This window comes from Aspergillus nomiae, assembly GCF_001204775.2.
Source record: "Aspergillus nomiae NRRL 13137 chromosome Unknown contig00077, whole genome shotgun sequence".
In the NCBI taxonomy this organism is placed as follows: domain Eukaryota; kingdom Fungi; phylum Ascomycota; class Eurotiomycetes; order Eurotiales; family Aspergillaceae; genus Aspergillus; species Aspergillus nomiae.
In genome coordinates this window covers 15854-34072 of record NW_015378132.1, presented here as the reverse complement: position 1 = coordinate 34072, position 18219 = coordinate 15854, and the positions used below count along the sequence as shown (strand labels likewise).

The 18219-nt window shown below is 50.0% G+C and overlaps 8 protein-coding genes across 8 annotated transcripts; 4 read left to right on the top strand and 4 right to left on the bottom strand.

Moving 5' to 3' along the window:
- Positions 1 to 602: 602 nt before the first annotated feature.
- Positions 603 to 2519, top strand: ANOM_004058 (putative general amidase; the record flags this gene model as incomplete). Its single annotated transcript, XM_015549315.1, has 4 exons — positions 603 to 905; positions 974 to 1252; positions 1326 to 2259; positions 2318 to 2519. The coding sequence occupies 4 exons, from the start codon at positions 603 to 605 to the stop codon at positions 2476 to 2478; spliced, it is 1677 nt and encodes a 558-aa protein (XP_015408490.1). The 3' UTR covers positions 2479 to 2519.
- An 86-nt stretch (positions 2520 to 2605) lies between these two features.
- ANOM_004057 (oxidoreductase, short-chain dehydrogenase/reductase family) lies at positions 2606 to 3582 on the bottom strand (the record flags this gene model as incomplete). The annotated part of the gene is made up of 3 exons (XM_015549314.1): positions 2606 to 3020; positions 3090 to 3404; positions 3467 to 3582. The coding sequence occupies 3 exons, from the start codon at positions 3580 to 3582 to the stop codon at positions 2606 to 2608; spliced, it is 846 nt and encodes a 281-aa protein (XP_015408499.1).
- Positions 3583 to 4575: 993 nt separating this feature from the next.
- ANOM_004056 (superoxide dismutase) lies at positions 4576 to 5321 on the top strand (the record flags this gene model as incomplete). The annotated part of the gene is made up of 3 exons (XM_015549313.1): positions 4576 to 4620; positions 4676 to 5149; positions 5208 to 5321. 3 exons carry the CDS (start codon positions 4576 to 4578, stop codon positions 5319 to 5321), a joined length of 633 nt encoding a protein of 210 aa, XP_015408498.1.
- Positions 5322 to 5505: 184 nt separating this feature from the next.
- ANOM_004055 (uncharacterized protein) lies at positions 5506 to 6099 on the bottom strand (the record flags this gene model as incomplete). The annotated part of the gene is made up of 2 exons (XM_015549312.1): positions 5506 to 5722; positions 5906 to 6099. 2 exons carry the CDS (start codon positions 6097 to 6099, stop codon positions 5506 to 5508), a joined length of 411 nt encoding a protein of 136 aa, XP_015408497.1.
- A 744-nt stretch (positions 6100 to 6843) lies between these two features.
- ANOM_004054 (glycoside hydrolase family 47 protein) lies at positions 6844 to 8754 on the bottom strand (the record flags this gene model as incomplete). Its single annotated transcript, XM_015549311.1, has 3 exons — positions 6844 to 7017; positions 7067 to 7241; positions 7295 to 8754. Coding segments are annotated over 3 exons (1557 nt in total), but the record flags the coding sequence as incomplete, so codon positions are not given.
- Positions 8755 to 11771: 3017 nt separating this feature from the next.
- Positions 11772 to 13610, top strand: ANOM_004053 (uncharacterized protein; the record flags this gene model as incomplete). The annotated part of the gene is made up of 2 exons (XM_015549310.1): positions 11772 to 13121; positions 13173 to 13610. The coding sequence occupies 2 exons, from the start codon at positions 11772 to 11774 to the stop codon at positions 13608 to 13610; spliced, it is 1788 nt and encodes a 595-aa protein (XP_015408495.1).
- Positions 13611 to 14153: 543 nt separating this feature from the next.
- On the top strand, positions 14154 to 16809 carry ANOM_004052 (histidine biosynthesis protein HIS4; the record flags this gene model as incomplete). Its single annotated transcript, XM_015549309.1, has 3 exons — positions 14154 to 14231; positions 14282 to 16562; positions 16616 to 16809. The coding sequence occupies 3 exons, from the start codon at positions 14154 to 14156 to the stop codon at positions 16807 to 16809; spliced, it is 2553 nt and encodes an 850-aa protein (XP_015408494.1).
- A 303-nt stretch (positions 16810 to 17112) lies between these two features.
- ANOM_004051 (rRNA-processing protein UTP11) lies at positions 17113 to 18050 on the bottom strand (the record flags this gene model as incomplete). The annotated part of the gene is made up of 2 exons (XM_015549308.1): positions 17113 to 17880; positions 17955 to 18050. The coding sequence occupies 2 exons, from the start codon at positions 18048 to 18050 to the stop codon at positions 17113 to 17115; spliced, it is 864 nt and encodes a 287-aa protein (XP_015408493.1).
- Positions 18051 to 18219: the final 169 nt, after the last annotated feature.

Below are 18219 nucleotides of genomic sequence, written 5' to 3'. Positions count from 1 at the left end.
CACGGCCAACGAGCTTGTCACTCGCGGCAAGAGACACCTTGCTCACCTCCTCATCGGCGTGATTTATTGCTCTTTCTCATTCCATTTGTATTTTGATCTGATCACATGTTAAGGTCATAGAAACAAACAATGTACAGCAGTGATACGAGCACTAGCATATCAGCATTTAAAACACATTCGAGTGGATGCAGAAGAGCTTGAATGTCATTCAATTTATAAATTGATAGACCGTGAAAGAATATACTACATACAATGGGCCACTTGAAGTGGGTTTTCGGACTCCAAGTCCTTCCAAGGAACGGCTCTTACCAGTTTGAAATCTTAAACATATATTTTAAGGATGGTACAAACAGGGAACATCTTTTCAAGCAGATAGCACATGAATAACATGTTCTGTGCTCACTGTCTGCCCTTCTAGCTAAATGAATGCTTAGGGCTACGGGACCCAGTGATCTCCTCCAAGTGTGGGGAAATCCAGACTAACCTCGGCTGCCAAACAACTTACCCCATACTCCATCTTCCAACGCCCGTATTTAATCCCTTTCTTCAGGTCACAACTGTGCAACCAGCGATCTGTATATTATACCTTTAAAGAAGTCAAGATGTCGAATGCCTCCAGCTACCCAGCCATTGCCCAACGTAAACAAGCACACCTGGAATCGCAAATCCCAGCAGAATGGAAACTTCCCGCTTCTCAGATACCCTCGGGAATGCTCTCCCTGGAGGATTCTATCACCAATGCTAAACAGTATCAGCGGGTGAATGTCATGAACGTCCCCAGAACATGTGGCTTACTCACAGGTAAGGAATTGGAAATTACCGAGAACTGGGATATTCGGGGTCTCTTGCGAGTCATCGCAGAAAAACGGTACACAACGGAAGACGTGGTCAGAGCTTTCTGCAAGGTATGTTTCCCATTGATTTCCCTTCTAGTTTTACAATTGCGTTCTATGATCAATAGTAACATCATCAGCGCGCGGCAATCGCTCACCAAGTGACCCGCTGCTTGAGCGAACCGCTCTTCGACCGTGCCCTGCAACGGGCCAAAGACCTGGATCGTTATCTCCAGAACAGCGGGAAACCAATCGGCCCCTTGCATGGTCTGCCAGTATCCGTCAAAGATTCTTTCCATGTGAAGGGCGTAGACTCGACCACAGGCATAGTCGCTCTCGCATTCAAACCGGCTACGCAGAACTCGCCTCTAGTAGATCTCCTCGAATCCCTGGGCGCCGTGATAATCGGCAAGACCAATGTTCCCCAGACCATGCACGCTGGACAGCTGCAACCACCTCTTTGGCCGGACCCTGAACCCCCTCAACCGCCAGTGGACCGCGGGCGGCAGCACAGGCGGCGAAGGCGCCTTGATCGCCATGCGGGGATCCATGGTCGGTTTTGGGACGGATATCGGCGGCAGTGTCCGTGTCCCAGCGATGTGTAACGGCATCTACGGTTTCAAGCCCAGTGTCGGCCGTTTCCCCGCCGGAGGCCAGGACGGGGGCCATATACCCGGCAAAGGAAGGGTGTCCCTGCAAGCGGTTGTTGGTCCCCTGGCGCGGTCGGTGGCTGATCTGGGCGCTATCATGGAGGAAGTTGTGCCTCGCGCGGAACTGTTCGGGGAGGATTGTATTCCTGGTCGGTGGCATGGTGAATTCCCTTTCCGGTTGCCCGAGACACAGGCTCGGAATGTTACCATCGGCGTACTTCGCTCGGACGGTATCGTCGAACCCTTGCCGCCTATTGCCAAAGTGTTGGATGAGGTGGCGCAGACACTGCGGAAGACGCCCGGCGTTGAGGTGGTCGAGATCCCTGTGCCGGCGGCGCTAGCCAAATGCCAAGGGCTGGCTGGCAGACTGATGGGTGTAGACGGGGGAGGCCCCATGATGGACTTGCTAGAGAGTACAGGAGAACCGCTGATCCCCTGGCTGCAGGGTCGAATGAAGCGGGGACGGGAATTGACGCTCTCGCAGCTGGGCCAGTTGCAGGCTCAGCGGTCTATCGTCGAACGGGAGCTGCTGAAGATGTGGACTCTCAACAGTGGAACCGGGCGTCGGATTGACGCTATTATCCATCCAGTGGCCCCGCATCCAGTTCCTGAGATTGACCGCTATAATGCTGTGGGATACACGTCTAGCTTTGTCTTGCTAGATTACCCTGCGGCCACCATTCCAGTCCGTCCCTTCAGGGAGTCCGATCTCGAGAGCGGAAAGGAAATGGACGCGCCGGTGTTGGGAAGTTGGGATAAGGCAAACCGACAGTTGTGTATGTTGCTCTATCTACCACCTTTGATTATCTTCCATTCTAACGCTGATTCAAACAGGGAATGAGAAAACGGTTGATCGCCGGGTATATCTTGATTCACCGCTGAGTATCCAGGTTGTGACACCTAAGCAGCACGACTATGAGCTGTTCCGAACTATGGAAATCATTGACAGGGCTGTCAGGGTACCGGATACGGAGAAGACAGCAGCCAAGCTGTAGAGCTAGCTCTAAACATATTCATATGTTCAAGTACTTCCAAATATGACGAGACATCAAATACAAACTACATACGCTCGCAAAGTATAGCGATAAAAATTAAGACACCAAAGATTGATTTAGATAGGATTTAAAGCTTTCCCTTCAAGTGGCTTCCACCATCCGTCGCAATGACCGCTCCATTCAGATGGCTGGCAGCCCGACTTCCGAGGAACACGACCAGACCGGCAATATCCTCGGGTCGACCCAGTCTCTTGTTGGGGGAATGGTCCTCGAGCGACTTCAACCCACCCTGGAGATTAATCAGGCCATCGGCCATCTTCGACGGGAAGAAGCCAGGGGCAATGGCATTGCACAGGATATGCCTGGGACCCAGCTCGACAGCCAAGTTCTTGGTCAAATGAATGACCGCCGCCTTGGAAGCAGAGTAGCTAAAAGTGGCGTTCTCCCCGAGACTACCGACGCCCAGCCCAGCAACAGAGCCAGTGACGATGACTCTTGAAGGTTCCTCGCGCGTAGCCTTAACAGTAAGCAGAGGAGCAAACCTGTGCAATAATCATTAGCAACCTCGAACATCCCAAGCCAAAAGACAAAACAAAAAGATGAGTACTCACTTCTGCACCAGATAAAACACACTCTTCACGTTCAAATCCATAACCTTCGAGAACATCTTCTCAGGATGTGTGTCGAACTTCTCGCCCCAGGTAGCCCCCGCATTCGCAAACAGAATGTCCACATGGTCCGTGGTCTTCTTCACTTCCTCAACGAGCCGGTCCAGTTCAGAGATCTTTGAGTTATCGGCCGCCACTGAGATGGCCTGTGCGCCGGGTCTCTTGTTCGGGAGGGCATTGAGGGCCGCAACGGCCTCATCGCAGGCCTGGGCTTTGCGAGATGTGATGTAGACTTTCGAGCAGCCTGCTTGGAGCAATCTATTCTCATACTTCTTGTCAGCGAAATGTGGGTTTGGCGGGTGAAGGAATGGGATGCGCACCCGCTGGCAGCGTGTAGGCCTAGACCTCTAGAGCCGCCGGTTACGACGGCAACTTTACCCTCGAGGGAGAAGATGGAGCCGAAGTTGTCGAGCTGGACTTGGTCGGCGACGGACATTTTTGATATGTAGATGATATTTAAGATGGTGTTAAGGGCCGGGGATGGGATGGTATGGAATTGAGTAGGGATTGGGAGGGACTGAGCTTAAAGTCATGGTGGAGGTGAATTGGGGTACAAGCAAGATACCGAGGTCGTTCGGGCCAGCCGTTTGGATTCCCCCGCAAGTCAATTTATGAACTCGGCTGATTAATAATCACTGTATTTCCTGGTTATGTAACTTATGTTGAGTTAGCCCTAACTCTGGTTCTCTGTCATAGTTGACGTCCAGGACTGTAGATAGATTCAATTCTCAATGACCATTCTCCTCACTCATGTCACTTCGTTCAGTTCCTCAGACTGTTGGTCTATCTTTCATATGTCTGGTGTTGCGAGTTTGACATGTAGACGAAAGAGCTATCCGGATTACAATATAACTCCACCTTGCTAAATCTGGAGACTCATTTCAAGTTGTCAACCTTGTCAGTGATTTATAAGAAGTCAGAAGCATTATACACTACGATCCCTACAGCTTGAAAGAAAATGGTGTCTGCGAGTTGCCCGTGCATTATGTTTCTGGTGGGGCTATAGCATTGGTTCGTGCTTCATGGCTGACATGTTGTCAAGCACTGATAAACTACTACGGTCCAACCTATAAAGACACATTTGATCCACACATAACCAGTTCAGCTGGTCCCATTTGTAATCCACATGCACCTGCGAATCACATAGACGACAGCAAGAATGTGCTCAATCGAGCGCCAAAGGTCCCCCGAATCCCCTCAAACTCGCTCATAGTGACAACCCGCCGACATGATTGGCCGGATCAAGGTACCTTGGGGGTCCAGCATCCATACTACTAGTAGTACTTACTAGTATCTGTCAGGTAGGCATATATTCTCCCTTAGTTGTCATGACAGAAATCCCTTCCAACCCCTCTTCTCCTCCCTCGTCGTCACCTTCTCATCTTTCACAACACATCCTCTCGAAACCTCACCAAGCAAACCACCCAAAATGGCCACTACATTCTCCCTCCCACCTCTCCCCTACGCTTACGACGTAAACCCCCTCTAATCCCCAGTATATTAGAAAGAAAAACTAACCAAATCCTTAGGCCCTGGAACCCGTCATCTGCAAACAGATCATGGAAATCCACCACCAAAAACACCACCAAACCTACATCACCAACCTCAACGCCGCCCTCTCCGCACAATCCACTGCCCTTGCAGCAAACAACATCCCCGAGCTCATCAACCTCCAGCAGAAGATCAAGTTCAACGGCGGCGGCCACATCAACCACTCCCTCTTCTGGAAGAACCTGGCCCCCCACGACAGCCCCGAGACCGATATCGACCAGGCCGCCCCCGCCCTGAAAGCCGCCATCGAGGCGCAGTACGGCTCCGTGCAGAAGTTCAAGGAGGCCTTTGCCGCCGTGCTCCTCGGTCTGCAGGGCAGCGGTTGGGGCTGGTTGGTGGCTAATGGGCCCGGGGGGAAGTTGGAAATCGTCTCCACTAAGGATCAGGATCCGATCACGGATAAGATCCCGGTGTTTGGGGTGGATATGTGGGAGCATGCTTATTATTTGCAGGTTTGTTTCTTTTTCTTTCTTTCTTGTGGTAAAAGGGGGGTGGCTGACACGGGTTTAGTACTTCAATAACAAGGCCTCGTATGTAGAGGGTATCTGGAAGGTCCTCAACTGGCGCACTGCAGAGGACAGATTCAAGAATGGCGTGGAGGGCTCTGCGCTTCTCAAGCTGTAGATCAGTCTGCCAAGGCCTTTCCTTTTCATACATAAGTAGATGAACATGAATACGAATATAAATGAAATCATAAAATCACAAACTCCCCAAAAACGGACAATATCAACTATCCCAAAACACCATCAACTCCAATCCAATCCAATCCACAACACCCATACAAGCAAAAGCGAAAAAAAATCCTCAATCAATCAAACCCCACAATCCCCGTCCCAACCCCCACGGACGACTGGCCCTCAACCATCACCGTGACCTGTCGTCCAACGATGCCCGTCTCCGACACCCCCAGATCCAGTCTCTCCGGTAGCTCGAACTCCATCTCGGCACGATCCTTCCCACACGGCTGTAACCGGAACTGGTGCAGTGGGGGGGTCATATGTGCTGATGTGAGATCTCCATATCGTCTGAGTTATATCAATGTTAGTATCAGGGGTCTATTCCATCGAACAAACAAATAGCACAGTCTAGCGTCACTCTCCCTCCCCATGATCTGATCCAGGTATACAAGTAGTATACCAGGTAATATACAAGGTAGTATACAAGCCCAACAAAAAAGAAAGAAAAATAAAGAAGGGAAAAGAACATACTCAATCCGCAAATCAATCCCCCTACACCCCCTGAAAACATCAAAAGTGCTCGCGTCCTCAATGCGAAAGACGGCTTTAGTCCCAGCGTCCATTTCTCGGAAGAATAGAGAATACGGACTCATGGATTTGGAGCTGGCGGAGGGAAACATGACGGCGATGCGGTGGCCGGTGCTGGGGCGGGCGATTCCGCACATGGTTCTGTATAGTATGTTATGGGGTCGGGTTTAGGGTTATCTGTCTTTAAGGTATGGATACTAGATTGTTGTGGTGGTTTGTATGGTAGAGAGAGATAGATCTGAGTATGTGTTGAATATGTCTTTTTTCAACTTTACTACTGCGAATTACTCTTGTTCTATATAAGTAGTAAACCCCCTTGGACAGTCCCCAAGGTGTTCTGTTGTACTCGGTGGCCGTCCCAAAGGTGCTCAAATCTGCGCAAATCCGCGACGGATAATGTGGGGCGCCTTGGTCTGGCCGATCACGACCGCCAGGAATTCTGTGGGGTTGAGTTGATTGTCGGAGTGGTTTTGAGGGCATTATTTTGTGTTCTGGGTTTTATCAATGGTGTTTTCTTTTTTGTAGGTCTGGAATTGTTGAAGATAAAGCGTGGCTGTTTCCAAGGGGAGTGTGTGGTACGTTTTGTCGGTCTTGGGTGGATAATGGACATACCAGTATCCGTGCCTATGTATGTATGTACTTGCTTTGCTATTGTTCGGAGTGGGTATGTTTTTGAGTGTCTGTGGAATTTCAAGTGTCGATTATATTAGCGGTCAAGTCAGAGCCACCCCTGAAAGATTACTTTCTCTAGTACTCGTAGTTCTGGCGGTGATTGCTGTAATCAGTGTGGCGCTTTCGTAGTCAGGATCGTGGATCCTATGTCTAAGGTGTGGGAAAGTCACATAAGAATCTAGCCACGTTGATAAAAGAGAGTACTCTACACAAAGCTGTATTGGACATATAGTAGAGATACAACACGTAAACTTCAGTGATTAACTATATCAATACCGGATAGCCTGCTATATACAACTACGCCGCCGCCACCCTAACAGGGTGCGCCTCGGTGTTGTAGACAAACTTGTTGCCCTTACCGCGCTGGACTTGCCACTCGTTTTCTGCTTCCGTTAGATTATGCTTGTTGTATTCGGTCAGATCAAGACTTACCAGGAGCAAAGGTCAGGTACACGTATTTCAACACCTCAGCAAAGAGGAAACTCTCCTGGTTATCGTACCGGCTTCCACCGTCCTTAGCGTTGACGTTGGTCAGGCCCGCGAACCCGGAGCCGGTGCGGCAGTATTTGTTGATAGCGACAAACGCGTTCCATACCCACTCACGGTACTAATCTGGTGTTAGTGCAGGCTCAAAAATATCATGGGCTCTGGAGGACATACAATTTCCTGGCCAGTAATACGCCAGGCGTAGTAGAAACTCTCAATCACCTCCGGACGAAGAATATAGGCGCCACTGCTAATATAGAAGCCGGCACGCTCGTACAGCTCCTTCTGGTCCGATGGTACGTTCTTAGGATCCCATCCGAAGCTCTCGGGTCCGATACCAGTCAGGGTTTGATTGTACGTCTCGTGGCATCCCTTCACCAAGTCCAGACCAAATTGGATAAAGTCGTCGCGATCCAGGACGGTTCCGCCAAGCAAGAAACTGCCGCCATCAAAGCAAGTAAGGTGCTGGGAGCTCAAGCCAAGTTGGCCTTCGTTGTATGACGCTAGGAAAGTCAGGTCCGGGCGAGTCGACGGATGTGACGCCAAATGTTTGATGCTTGATTCCGCCGCTTTAACCCAGCGATCTCCGTAGGTGCTGAACCTCTTTGGATCATACACGTACATCTTGATCAGGTATTCGTAGAACGAGTCGTCGCCTCCATTCCAGCTCACTAATCCGTCGGTGAACTGTCCGTTGGTGATGTTGATATGGCTTCCAACCAGTCCGTCAAACGGCTCTGCACTCTTTGGTGAGGGGTTGAGCAGATAATTCTCTGCCCTCTGGCTGAGCTCAGCATACTCGGTATCACCCGTCAGGTCTGAGAGCCGGGTCCATTCGAGAACCAATGTACCCGTCACAGCCAGTCCGTTGGTTGCTGCACCATCATTACCGTGCGAAGTAATGTTGATGTTGTTGTAGGGAACGCCGCTAGGAGTGTCAAAGGCGAACTTGAGGACATCCGCCAGGTTTTGCGATTGATCCAAGAGGGCCTGAACCTTATGAGAGTCCTGGACTAGGTCCGAGGCCGGACCCTTCAACAGATCATAACCCGACAGCATGCCACCCAGGTACCGGATTGTTGTCTCAAACAGACTCACTTGGTCGTCAGTCTTAGAGTAGTCAATCGTGGCAATATGGTCCAAGATCTGGTTGACGATAGTGGCATTGCGCATTATAACGGCCGTGGATAGGGCGTCCACGGCGGACGCACCCCAACCGTTCCGCGAATCGCCGACACCGTTTGAGATGGGGTGCAGCTCATCATGTGGGTAAGCATATTGCATGTAACCATCCCAAGCATGTACAAAAGCTTCCTTCACGGCATTTGCACGAGACTCGCTGGAGTTACTTTGTGCCACGCGCTGGTCAATTTTGAGCTGGGGAAAGGCTAGAGAAGGAGTGACAAGGCTCAAAGCCGTGAGAGGCAATGAGAGGGACGAAAAATGCATGATGAAGGTAGTAATTAGCAATAAGATTAGCGATAAGGAGTGTAGGTTATCTCTGTATGAATCAAAGGAATGACAGCCTAATCAGGTAGGCGGACGTTTCTCGAGATATATACCAGTCGAATTGACGAAAGAGTGGAATCAATTCGACATGGAAACGAATGTAAGAGAGCAACAAAGAGGGTGTGGTGAGAGAAAGACAAGAGGCAGAAAGGAGGGAGAGCAGGAGAGAAGGGAGTTCATGTGTCGCGTGGAGTCACGAATGATCATATTTTTAAATTACAGATTGGCATGGCAAATCAGCCGACCCTTTTGGGTAAGTCATAGGTAGGATCATCCCTCATCTGCCGTACCTACTACATTTTGGGCGGAGAATCAACAGGATAGAGTTCCAGACTATGTTCGGTTACAGGAACCATCGCCTGTTTGGGCGAACTAAGCCAGATCGATCCAGGCCCGCGCCGATCCGGGATCCATGATTGGGTCAAATCGCGTGGATGCTATGCAGGGGAAAAGATTCTCAGCTGCGGCCAAACAGTGAAATGACTAAGGAGTTATTTGACTGAACATAGTCAACATAGTTAATGAAGATGATGATAGTATGTAGCTAGTGCTTCATTGAAGGCTACTCGGTGTATAAGTTGATGGACTTATATATTGGTTATATTAGTCGTTGTTCTTTTACACTTAAAGTATCATCTGTTCGAGTCACTCACCGACGGCAGGTGACTCGCACGTGAGGAATCATAGCACATTGTTTCCTACAACCCGGACGAGGCCGAGAATTTGACCGTGGAACTTAAACTGCGGGGTCACTACACGATGGCCATCGATATGCTTCCTTCATGTCATACTACTAGTACTATCTATGTACTAGTACGTTCAATCTTCATGCTGTGCAGCCCTAGTGGATATACCCTAGCGTCTGCCGAGATTGGACCCGCTTGATTTATAAATAAATGTTCCATCCTCAGATGTCCTCCGTACTTCTCCGTTAACCCGTTTTATCAATTCTATGACTTGTTACTAATACTACTAGCTATCTAACAATTTAAGGGTTTGGACTGTGTATTACGGGATCTCCAAAGTGTCTCTTGTCATATCCGACCAAGGCCCAGCGATTCTTCATCTGGATGATGGGCGTGACACACCCGATGGTCGCGCGACTAGTTGACTAGTGTGGGAAGGGCCCCATATTCTTGCTGCCCAGTGCACACCATGAACCCCAATGAAATCAATTTGTCCACCAAAGGATACACAGAATTCAAGAGCGTGGTTCACAAGTCTGGCACCTCATATACAAACTCGACCCAAATTATGGATAAAAGCAGATCACCTGAAGGACAGGTGGGCGCTTGGAGATCTTTGATCCAACTCGCAACCCTTGAGAGCATGACCCTTTTGTGAGCATACGCGAAAGAAAAGCGAAAGAAAGGCCAAGGATAATCCTTCAACCAGTCCAAATACTAATCAAGCCTGTTGGTGTAATTTCTTCCCACGACATATACTCGAGTTGGGTGTTCTGTTGTGATTTCCATGCGGAGAAACCCCTTGTGTGAGAAAGAATATGACCACGAGGGCATGTTTCTCTGTTCACATTAGGTCTATATGGTCATGCCTCTGGAAAAAGTAGCGGTAGGCTAAGGATATAGATTTTGCCTATACAGTTGCACACAACATTGTCCGCCAATTTTACTAACGACATCCTATTGGTTTTTATGCAAGCACGAGATCAGTAAGTAGGATTACATGGCAGCCATCTCAGAGCTGTGAGGCGCAAGGCTGTAAATTTTATCGAATCCATGCAGTGGTAAAATAAGCCCTTTTTATTTCTTCTTTCTAGTTTTGACCCAAGTCCTCCACACCTAGATTAGTCTCACCAACAATGCCGTGGCAACCAGTGTCGACGAATCGCTATGAGCGCACATTTGACTCACTGGAGAGGTTCTATCGTGGCATTGCAGAGGCCAGTGCCCCGTTGCAAAACCAACATTATCTGATCTCGTATTCCCTTCAACTCCAACATCTAACCCCTGTTAGGGAGGTGCGACAGGAATGGATAGATGTACGAAACTTGGAAGCTGAGGAGCAAGATCGGGGTGGCCTTAATTGAGTGGTGTCCCGTTTTCGCGATGATTCAAAGCTGCCAGATCTATGGATCTATTGACCACCCCTCCCAATTCTAATCCTACTCCAAAGTGTTACAGACAAAGAGGACGTTATGATAGTTCCCGATAAATCTGTTTTATTCATTCGTATGTGACATCTCGCCTTCAAGACATTGGCACTTCAAGAAAACAGGTCGTAAATATGATTAGACAACGGTCATCATGGATGGCTGCCATGTGAACCGGAAAAAGAAAGAAAGGAATTTATGATATGATTTCATAAGACTAGGGCAGAAAAAAGCAAAAGAGAAAGAGAAAGAAAGAAAACATAAAGCTGAGCTCCTATATAGACAAGCTCATACAATTGATCTGAGAGCTCCATATAGTGTCACAAATTCCATCCAATGCTCTGTTTAACCCTGAGATGAAAGACAGATGAATAATGGATGCCATATCTGAAAGTAATGAACAAAGAGAGAACGTAACATTCTTTAGAAGAATCGAAGCCACCTTTAAACTAGATTTTCAGTGTCTAGAACATACCTTGGTTTACTGTTGGTGCTATTCTTAGGGTGAGAAAGAAACTTAGGGCACTGGCACAGATTCAGTCTAGACTAGAACCGCTGTGAAGGCTGCTTATTGTAGTAAAGGTATCCATCCACTGGGCAGACAAAGACTCTTCAAGTTATGGCGTGAATGCTTACTTTATGAATTTCCTACCCAGACTGATATATAATTTACTCTTAGAGCTCAACAACTTATCACACCTTCATCTACACAAATATACTTAACAACTCTACTGGCACTGTTGACTGAGAACACCACTAGGCACATGACTGTCCTCCCTTCTGTTGAATGATATACAGAAATACCGTTGTGCTAGCTGACTGCTAAATCAAAGACTTCCAAAGGTAAGGCCGTTGATATCATTTATACATAAACCATTTTCTCCCTTCCAGAAACCTTTCTTTTCCATCCTCAAGATACCAACTTCTTGAGAGTCCTCTACTTACTGCCACTTTTACTAACAGTTAGCTAAAAATGGCAGACGTAGTTTGCGACATATCTTGGGCCCCAAGTGCTGCATGCTTTAAAGGATGCCTGTGCGCCGTCGAATTCCCACGCCCGATTCCATCCCCATGGACTCTATCATAACACCTCTAGTGCCCACCGGTATAATATCCACTGAGACTGGCGGACTTCTAAGGGCTGGCGGACCAAGGCTCTGCGAACTACCGTACAACAGCCACGACATCCGAATTAGACAAATTCCATTTTATACAATTCAATCTATTATTCAAACATTGAATATCTGTGCTTCTATAGGTTTTGTGGAGTGCACCCCGTGCTATGACGATTCTGCAGAACCGATCCCAACATTGCAGGTCTGTGTAGACCCGCGAAAGAATGAGGCTCGAAAGGACTGGCTCAACGCAGCACAAGAGCTGTACGATCTTCTTTGCAGATACGGCCTCGAATATATAACAGTTGACATTATTGACTGTCGCCTGGAACAAGGCCCCAGCATTTTTATATGCGAACCGACTGATGCAATCTTCTCCAAATGGGACATGGTTCGCCAACACATCCTACACTCTGTTGATGTCTCTGGATTTCAATTGCTAGGCTGCTATCGCATGGGATACGAAACTCGCACTGAGAACTGCAAACCAACTATACTCGTCACGGTTGATCCAGAATGTGAACGAGACTGGGGCATTGCTAAGCAGGAGATCAGGAACATCTTGAACAGCCTCAAACTTGCGGTTGACGTGCAGATTTTCAAAGATCGCAGCATCTTCTGCGCCCGCCGACCGTCGATTCAGAGCGAACTCAACTCACGGCGCCCTGTTCACATGGAGGACTGTCCAAGAGTAGCGACCATTGGACATAGAGTGGGTGCTCATAACAGCGACCGCTACGGCACCTTTGGGGGATGGCTCAATATACGGCAAAAGCCTGACTCTGAATGGGAGCGATTTGGTTTGACCTGTCGCCATTGCATCTTCGACGACCAGTTCGAGGATTTCGTAATACATGACCCCAGAGCTCAAACGCTGGAGCATGTGGGGGACAACAGGCTCAGTCTACCCGAGTCGGCACAAGAGGTCGATTGTCCAAGTTACGGCGAAATCAAAATGTATATCGATGGACTCAAGAAGACTATCTCCGACCTCAAGAAGGAACATCCTTATCCCAGCTTGGAAGAGCTTAGACTGTATAGAGACCCCTTGGATGATCTGTCGGAAGCATGCTGGAAAAGGCTCCGAGCCCCCATCGACGGTTATGAAGGCTGGATTGCGGAGCTAGAGGCCTACTGCGATTCGAATATGCATAGGTTTGGCAAGATTTGGGCACATTCTGGCGACGGCACGCGGAGGACGACCACCGTTATGGACTGGGCCCTTTTGAAGCCCTATCCAACTCGAGCATATCCATCTAATAAAGTGAGTTTCTCTTCCTTTCTATTCGAAGATCGCTGATTAAGGAATTTTTAGTTTGGTGGATTCGCCAACCAACATGATCCAAGGAGTCTGAAAGTCGAAAATGGGTTTATCGAGGACAGTATCGAATTGCATCATTCCGATCTCCTTCACAAGTCCGGTTGTATCACGAATACGACTACCGGCCAATACAACATGCTTGCCACGACAGTTTTTACTGCCACAGCAAATGGACAACTACGCACGACGAATGAGCATTCCGTCATTTGTAAAAAGAAGAAGTCTCATTTTGAGCCTGGGGACTCGGGATCCCTTCTCTTTACCGAATCGGGCGCTATGGTGGGAATGGGCTTCGGGGCACAAGTTGGGGGACAAATTGTTGTTTTCACCCATGTCGACGATCTCATCGCCGACATCAAAAGTCAAACGGGGGTGGATCAGGTCACCTTTTACGCCCAGGAATGGACTGATGAAGTGTGCGAGAAGGATTAACTGTTGTATTATTACTCCATTTCTATCAAATCTCGGCAAATGTATTGGTTTAGTGTCCATCGAACTAGGGTCTCGGCCAATCAGGCCATACTGTTAGGTAAAAGACATCTCCAGGCGAACTATGAATGAATTCATGGAGACAACAACATGGGTGTCACGAATAATGTGAGACGGAGGAACCAAATAAAGTTCTCTTAATAAATAAGGCCTGTTTGACCCGAACTGAACGTTAACCACCATTTTCTTTGTTCCTGAATTTCCAGGCCCCCCCGCCGCCGAAGTGTCCGATTGCGGGGCCGACAAGAATTTCTTTTTCTATGGCGATTGAATGAATCATCCCGCAATCGTCTTGACAGACTCTCTTCCCCATTCCTTCCCTCCGGGGCTTTTAGAATTCCCACCTGCTTTTTCAATTCCTTCCGAATCATCTCCTGAATCAGTCAGTCAACTCTTGTGACTTATCCTGTTCACTATCTTTCTCTCTCCGTCCCATCCCTCTTGCCCCTCCTTCTACCTCCCCTCCTCCCTCATTGAGTCACCACCATGGCGACTCCATTTCTGGTCTCCTTCGACCCTTCGGCCCCTGGCCTCTCACTCAAGCAGATCGCCTACTTCGGCCGTGTTCTAGTCAAGGCTCCAGCGTCGCTCAAGCCGAAGAATTCCTGCGTCAGAACTTCCGTCTGCTGGACGTCTACGTCGATGCCACCGCGATTTCCACCACTGGTGACCTCGTCGATATCCTCAATGCCGGTGCCGCGAAGATCTTCATTACCCTAGACCAATTGACCGCCCTCTCCCAAGAACAGTCCGTTCCCTCGTCACGAGTCGTCGTCTATACTTCGTCCGACAGTCAGGTGGACTCCTTCCAGAAGTGGGTGGCTGAGGATTCCGAGCGTAAGGAAGCCGGTCTCTCGACCGATTCGTCCGCCGTGAAGGCCTTGGTCGACAAATTGGGCCTGAACCCCGAAGCCCAGGGTCTCTACCGGACGTACTCCGGCGCTGTTACTGAGGAAACTTTGAAGGACACCTTGACCCAGGGTGCGGTCAGCATCGTGCCCGCGCAAGCCTTGACTCTGGATCGCAACCAGGCCGATGGCAAGATCGTCGCCGCCTCTCTCATCGCAGCTCGTGCAGTCGCTGATCAGAGCAACGGCCTCTATGCCACCACGGTGACCGACGAGAGAGGAACCTGCTTGGGCCTCGTGTGGAGCAGCGACGAGAGCATTTCCGAAGCGCTGCGCACGGGCACCGGTGTTTACCAGAGCCGTAAGCGGGGCCTGTGGTACAAGGGTCAGTCGAGCGGCGATGTGCAGGAACTGATCCGAGTTGGGTTCGATTGCGACAGCGATTGCTTAGTGTTCGTTGTCAACCAGATCGGTCGAGGCTTCTGCCACCTGGGTACCGCCAGCTGCTTCGGTCCTTACAACGGTCTTTCGCGTCTGCAGAAGACCCTGCAAGCCCGCAAAGCCGATGCCCCCGAAGGTTCCTACACTGCTAGGCTCTTCAACGAGCCCAAGCTCACCCAGGCGAAGATCATGGAAGAAGCCGACGAGCTGTGCCGCGCAAACACCAAGGAAGAGATTGCCTTTGAGGCTGCCGATCTTCTCTATTTTGCTCTGACCCGCTGTGTCGCAGCTGGAGTCAGCCTGGAAGATGTCGAGCGGAACCTGGACCTCAAGAGCCTGAAGGTGAAGAGAAGAAAGGGCGACGCCAAGGGCCCTTGGGCAGAGAAGGCCGGTCTGGCCGCTCCTGCCTCTGCTCCCGCTCCCGCCCCCGCGGCCGTGGAGAAGAGCCAGCCCCCGGCCAAGGAGGACAGCCGCATTGAGATGACTCGTGTCATCACCGCTTCGACCCCGGTGGAGGATGTTAAGGCTTACCTGAAGCGTCCTTCGCAAAAATCCAACGATGCGATTATTGGCCTTGTCCGTCCGATCATCCAGGATGTCCGCGAGCACGGCGATGCCGGTGTTCTCAAGTACACTCACAAATTCGAGAAGGCTACTTCCCTCACCTCTCCCGTTATCAACGCCCCATTCGCTCCGGAATTGATGCAGGTGTCGCCCGAAACAAAGGAGGCGATTGATGTTAGTATTGCCAACATCGCCAAGTTCCACAGTGCACAGAAGGGTAGCAACGACGGCCTCAAGGTCGAGACGATGCCTGGCGTCGTTTGCTCCCGCTTTTCACGAGCCATTGAACGCGTTGGTTTGTACATTCCCGGCGGAACCGCCGTGCTGCCTTCGACCGCCATGATGTTGGGTGTGCCTGCCATGGTTGCTGGCTGCAAGAAGATCGTCCTTGCTTCGCCCCCTCGTGCCGACGGCAGTATCACGCCTGAGATTGTCTACGTTGCTCACAAGGTCGGAGCGGAGAGTATTGTGCTTGCCGGTGGTGCCCAGGCGGTTGCTGCCATGGCGTACGGCACGGAGAGCATCAGCAAGGTTGACAAGATCTTGGGCCCCGGTAATCAGTTCGTGACAGCCGCTAAGATGCTGGTCTCCAACGATACCTCTGCGGGCGTCAGCATTGATATGCCCGCCGGCCCTAGTGAAGTCCTGGTGATTGCAGACAAGGAGGCCAACCCCGCGTTCGTTGCCTCGGATCTGCTGAGCCAGGCCGAACACGGTGTCGACTCCCAAGTCATTCTGATTGCCATTGACCTGAACGAGCAGCAGCTGCAGGCCATCGAAGATGAGGTGGACAAGCAGGCCAGAGCGCTCCCCCGGATGGACATTGTCAAGGGATCTCTGGAGCACTCGGTCACCTTTGTGGTGCGTGACCTTGCCGAGGCGATGGCTCTCAGCAACGAGTATGCTCCAGAGCATCTGATCCTGCAGATTGAGAACGCAGAGGCCGCCGTCGAACAGGTGCAGAACGCTGGAAGTGTCTTCATTGGCCAGTGGACTCCAGAAAGTGTCGGCGACTACTCGGCCGGTGTGAACCACTCTTTGCGTAAGTCTTCATCGCTTCTTTCATTTTCTAAGCACTAGCTAACTCGGATCCAGCAACCTACGGATATGCCAAGCAATACTCGGGCGTGAACCTGGGATCGTTCCTCAAGCACATTACGAGTTCCAACCTGACGGCTGACGGATTGTTGGGCCTGTCGCGCACTGTTGAGCAGTTGGCGGCGGTGGAAGGCTTGGATGCACACAAGCGGGCTGTGAGCATCCGAGTAGCCCACATGAAGGGACAATAGATCCACAGGCCAGGGATATGTGGTGTTTCTTTTCGGCTTTCACGACCTCGACGGTTATGGTAATTTGAATTGTTTACGAATGCTTCCCAGAAGTGGTTTACCAAGATTGAGCAACTTTTAATAGATGAAGAATATCAAATAGCAATGGTATCCTGCAGTAACTCTCTATACAAGTACACGACCCATGTAGAATACTTTTCCCAAGCCATACACCCAGAAACAGCCCAAATGCAAACACAGAAAGAAAGAAAAGAGAGAGAATGTAGAAGGAATCATCAGTCGTATGGTGAGAATGATATCAAATCACTTCTTGCGCTCACGGATCTTCCACTTGATCCCATTTTTGTTCGTCCCTCCGACGGAGTTGTCCATCCTTCCACGCTGCCAATCCAACTGGCGCTCCGCAGCTGTGATATCGTTGTACTGCTTCTGAAGCGCCGCCAGCTTGTTCTGCCTCGCCGCATGAGCACGCTGCTTGAGCTTCCGAGCGCGACGAGCCTCCTGAAGAGCCAGACGATCCGCCTCCAGCTCCCTCGCCGTCTTTTTCCGCTGAAGATCTCCAAACGACTCTTCCCTCTCATCACCCCTCTCCGCTTGCACCCGCTTCATCTTCAAAGCTCTCTGCTCCAGCTTATCATCCGCAAAGACCGTCTTCTTCGGCCCGGCCTCCTCCTCCTCCTCCTCGGACTCGTCATCGAAATCAAAATCAAACCCATCATCATCCTCATCCCGCACGGGCGCCTTCTTCTTCTTCGCCTTCTTCCCCACCAAACTCTGCACCATCCCATCCTGCAACTGAATCTCCTGCTCCAGCTTATCCATCTGCCGCCGAATCCGCTCCCCCGTCGTCCGCAAGTACCCCGCATCCTGCGTCTTCAGCAACTTGATCGCATCGTGACTGAGTCCCGCCGCCGAATCGCGCGCCGCCGTACCGTGCTTGCCCGCCTTCTGCGTGTGCGAAGACATCATCCCGAAGGCGAATTCATCGGGGTTCCGGTCGCGGACCTTTTCCTCCAGACGCTTGAGCTTGGCCTTCTTCTGGTTGTAGTCTTTTGCTCGGAGGGAGTAGTCCTATTTTCCATTTTTATTAGTTTCCAGTTTCTAGAATAGTTAAGTACTCGGCGATAGATAGGTATGTGACATACCTTGTGCTTTTCAAGAATACCCCATTTTTCACGGCCTTGGAGCTGGCCTCGCTCCTTGTGATTCCGTCGTTGGACGGCATTGCGCATCGACGACATCTTGGGTTGGTGTAGTGGCTTTTAATTAACTATTAAGTTTTTTTTGCTTCTGTTTCCGATAAATACCCTGTGTCAACCAGAGTATAAAACTGAAATTATATAAAAAAGAAAAATAAAAGAGGGGTTGTTGTCAAGACCCCGAAACAGTGTCACAAAGAAAAGAGAGAGA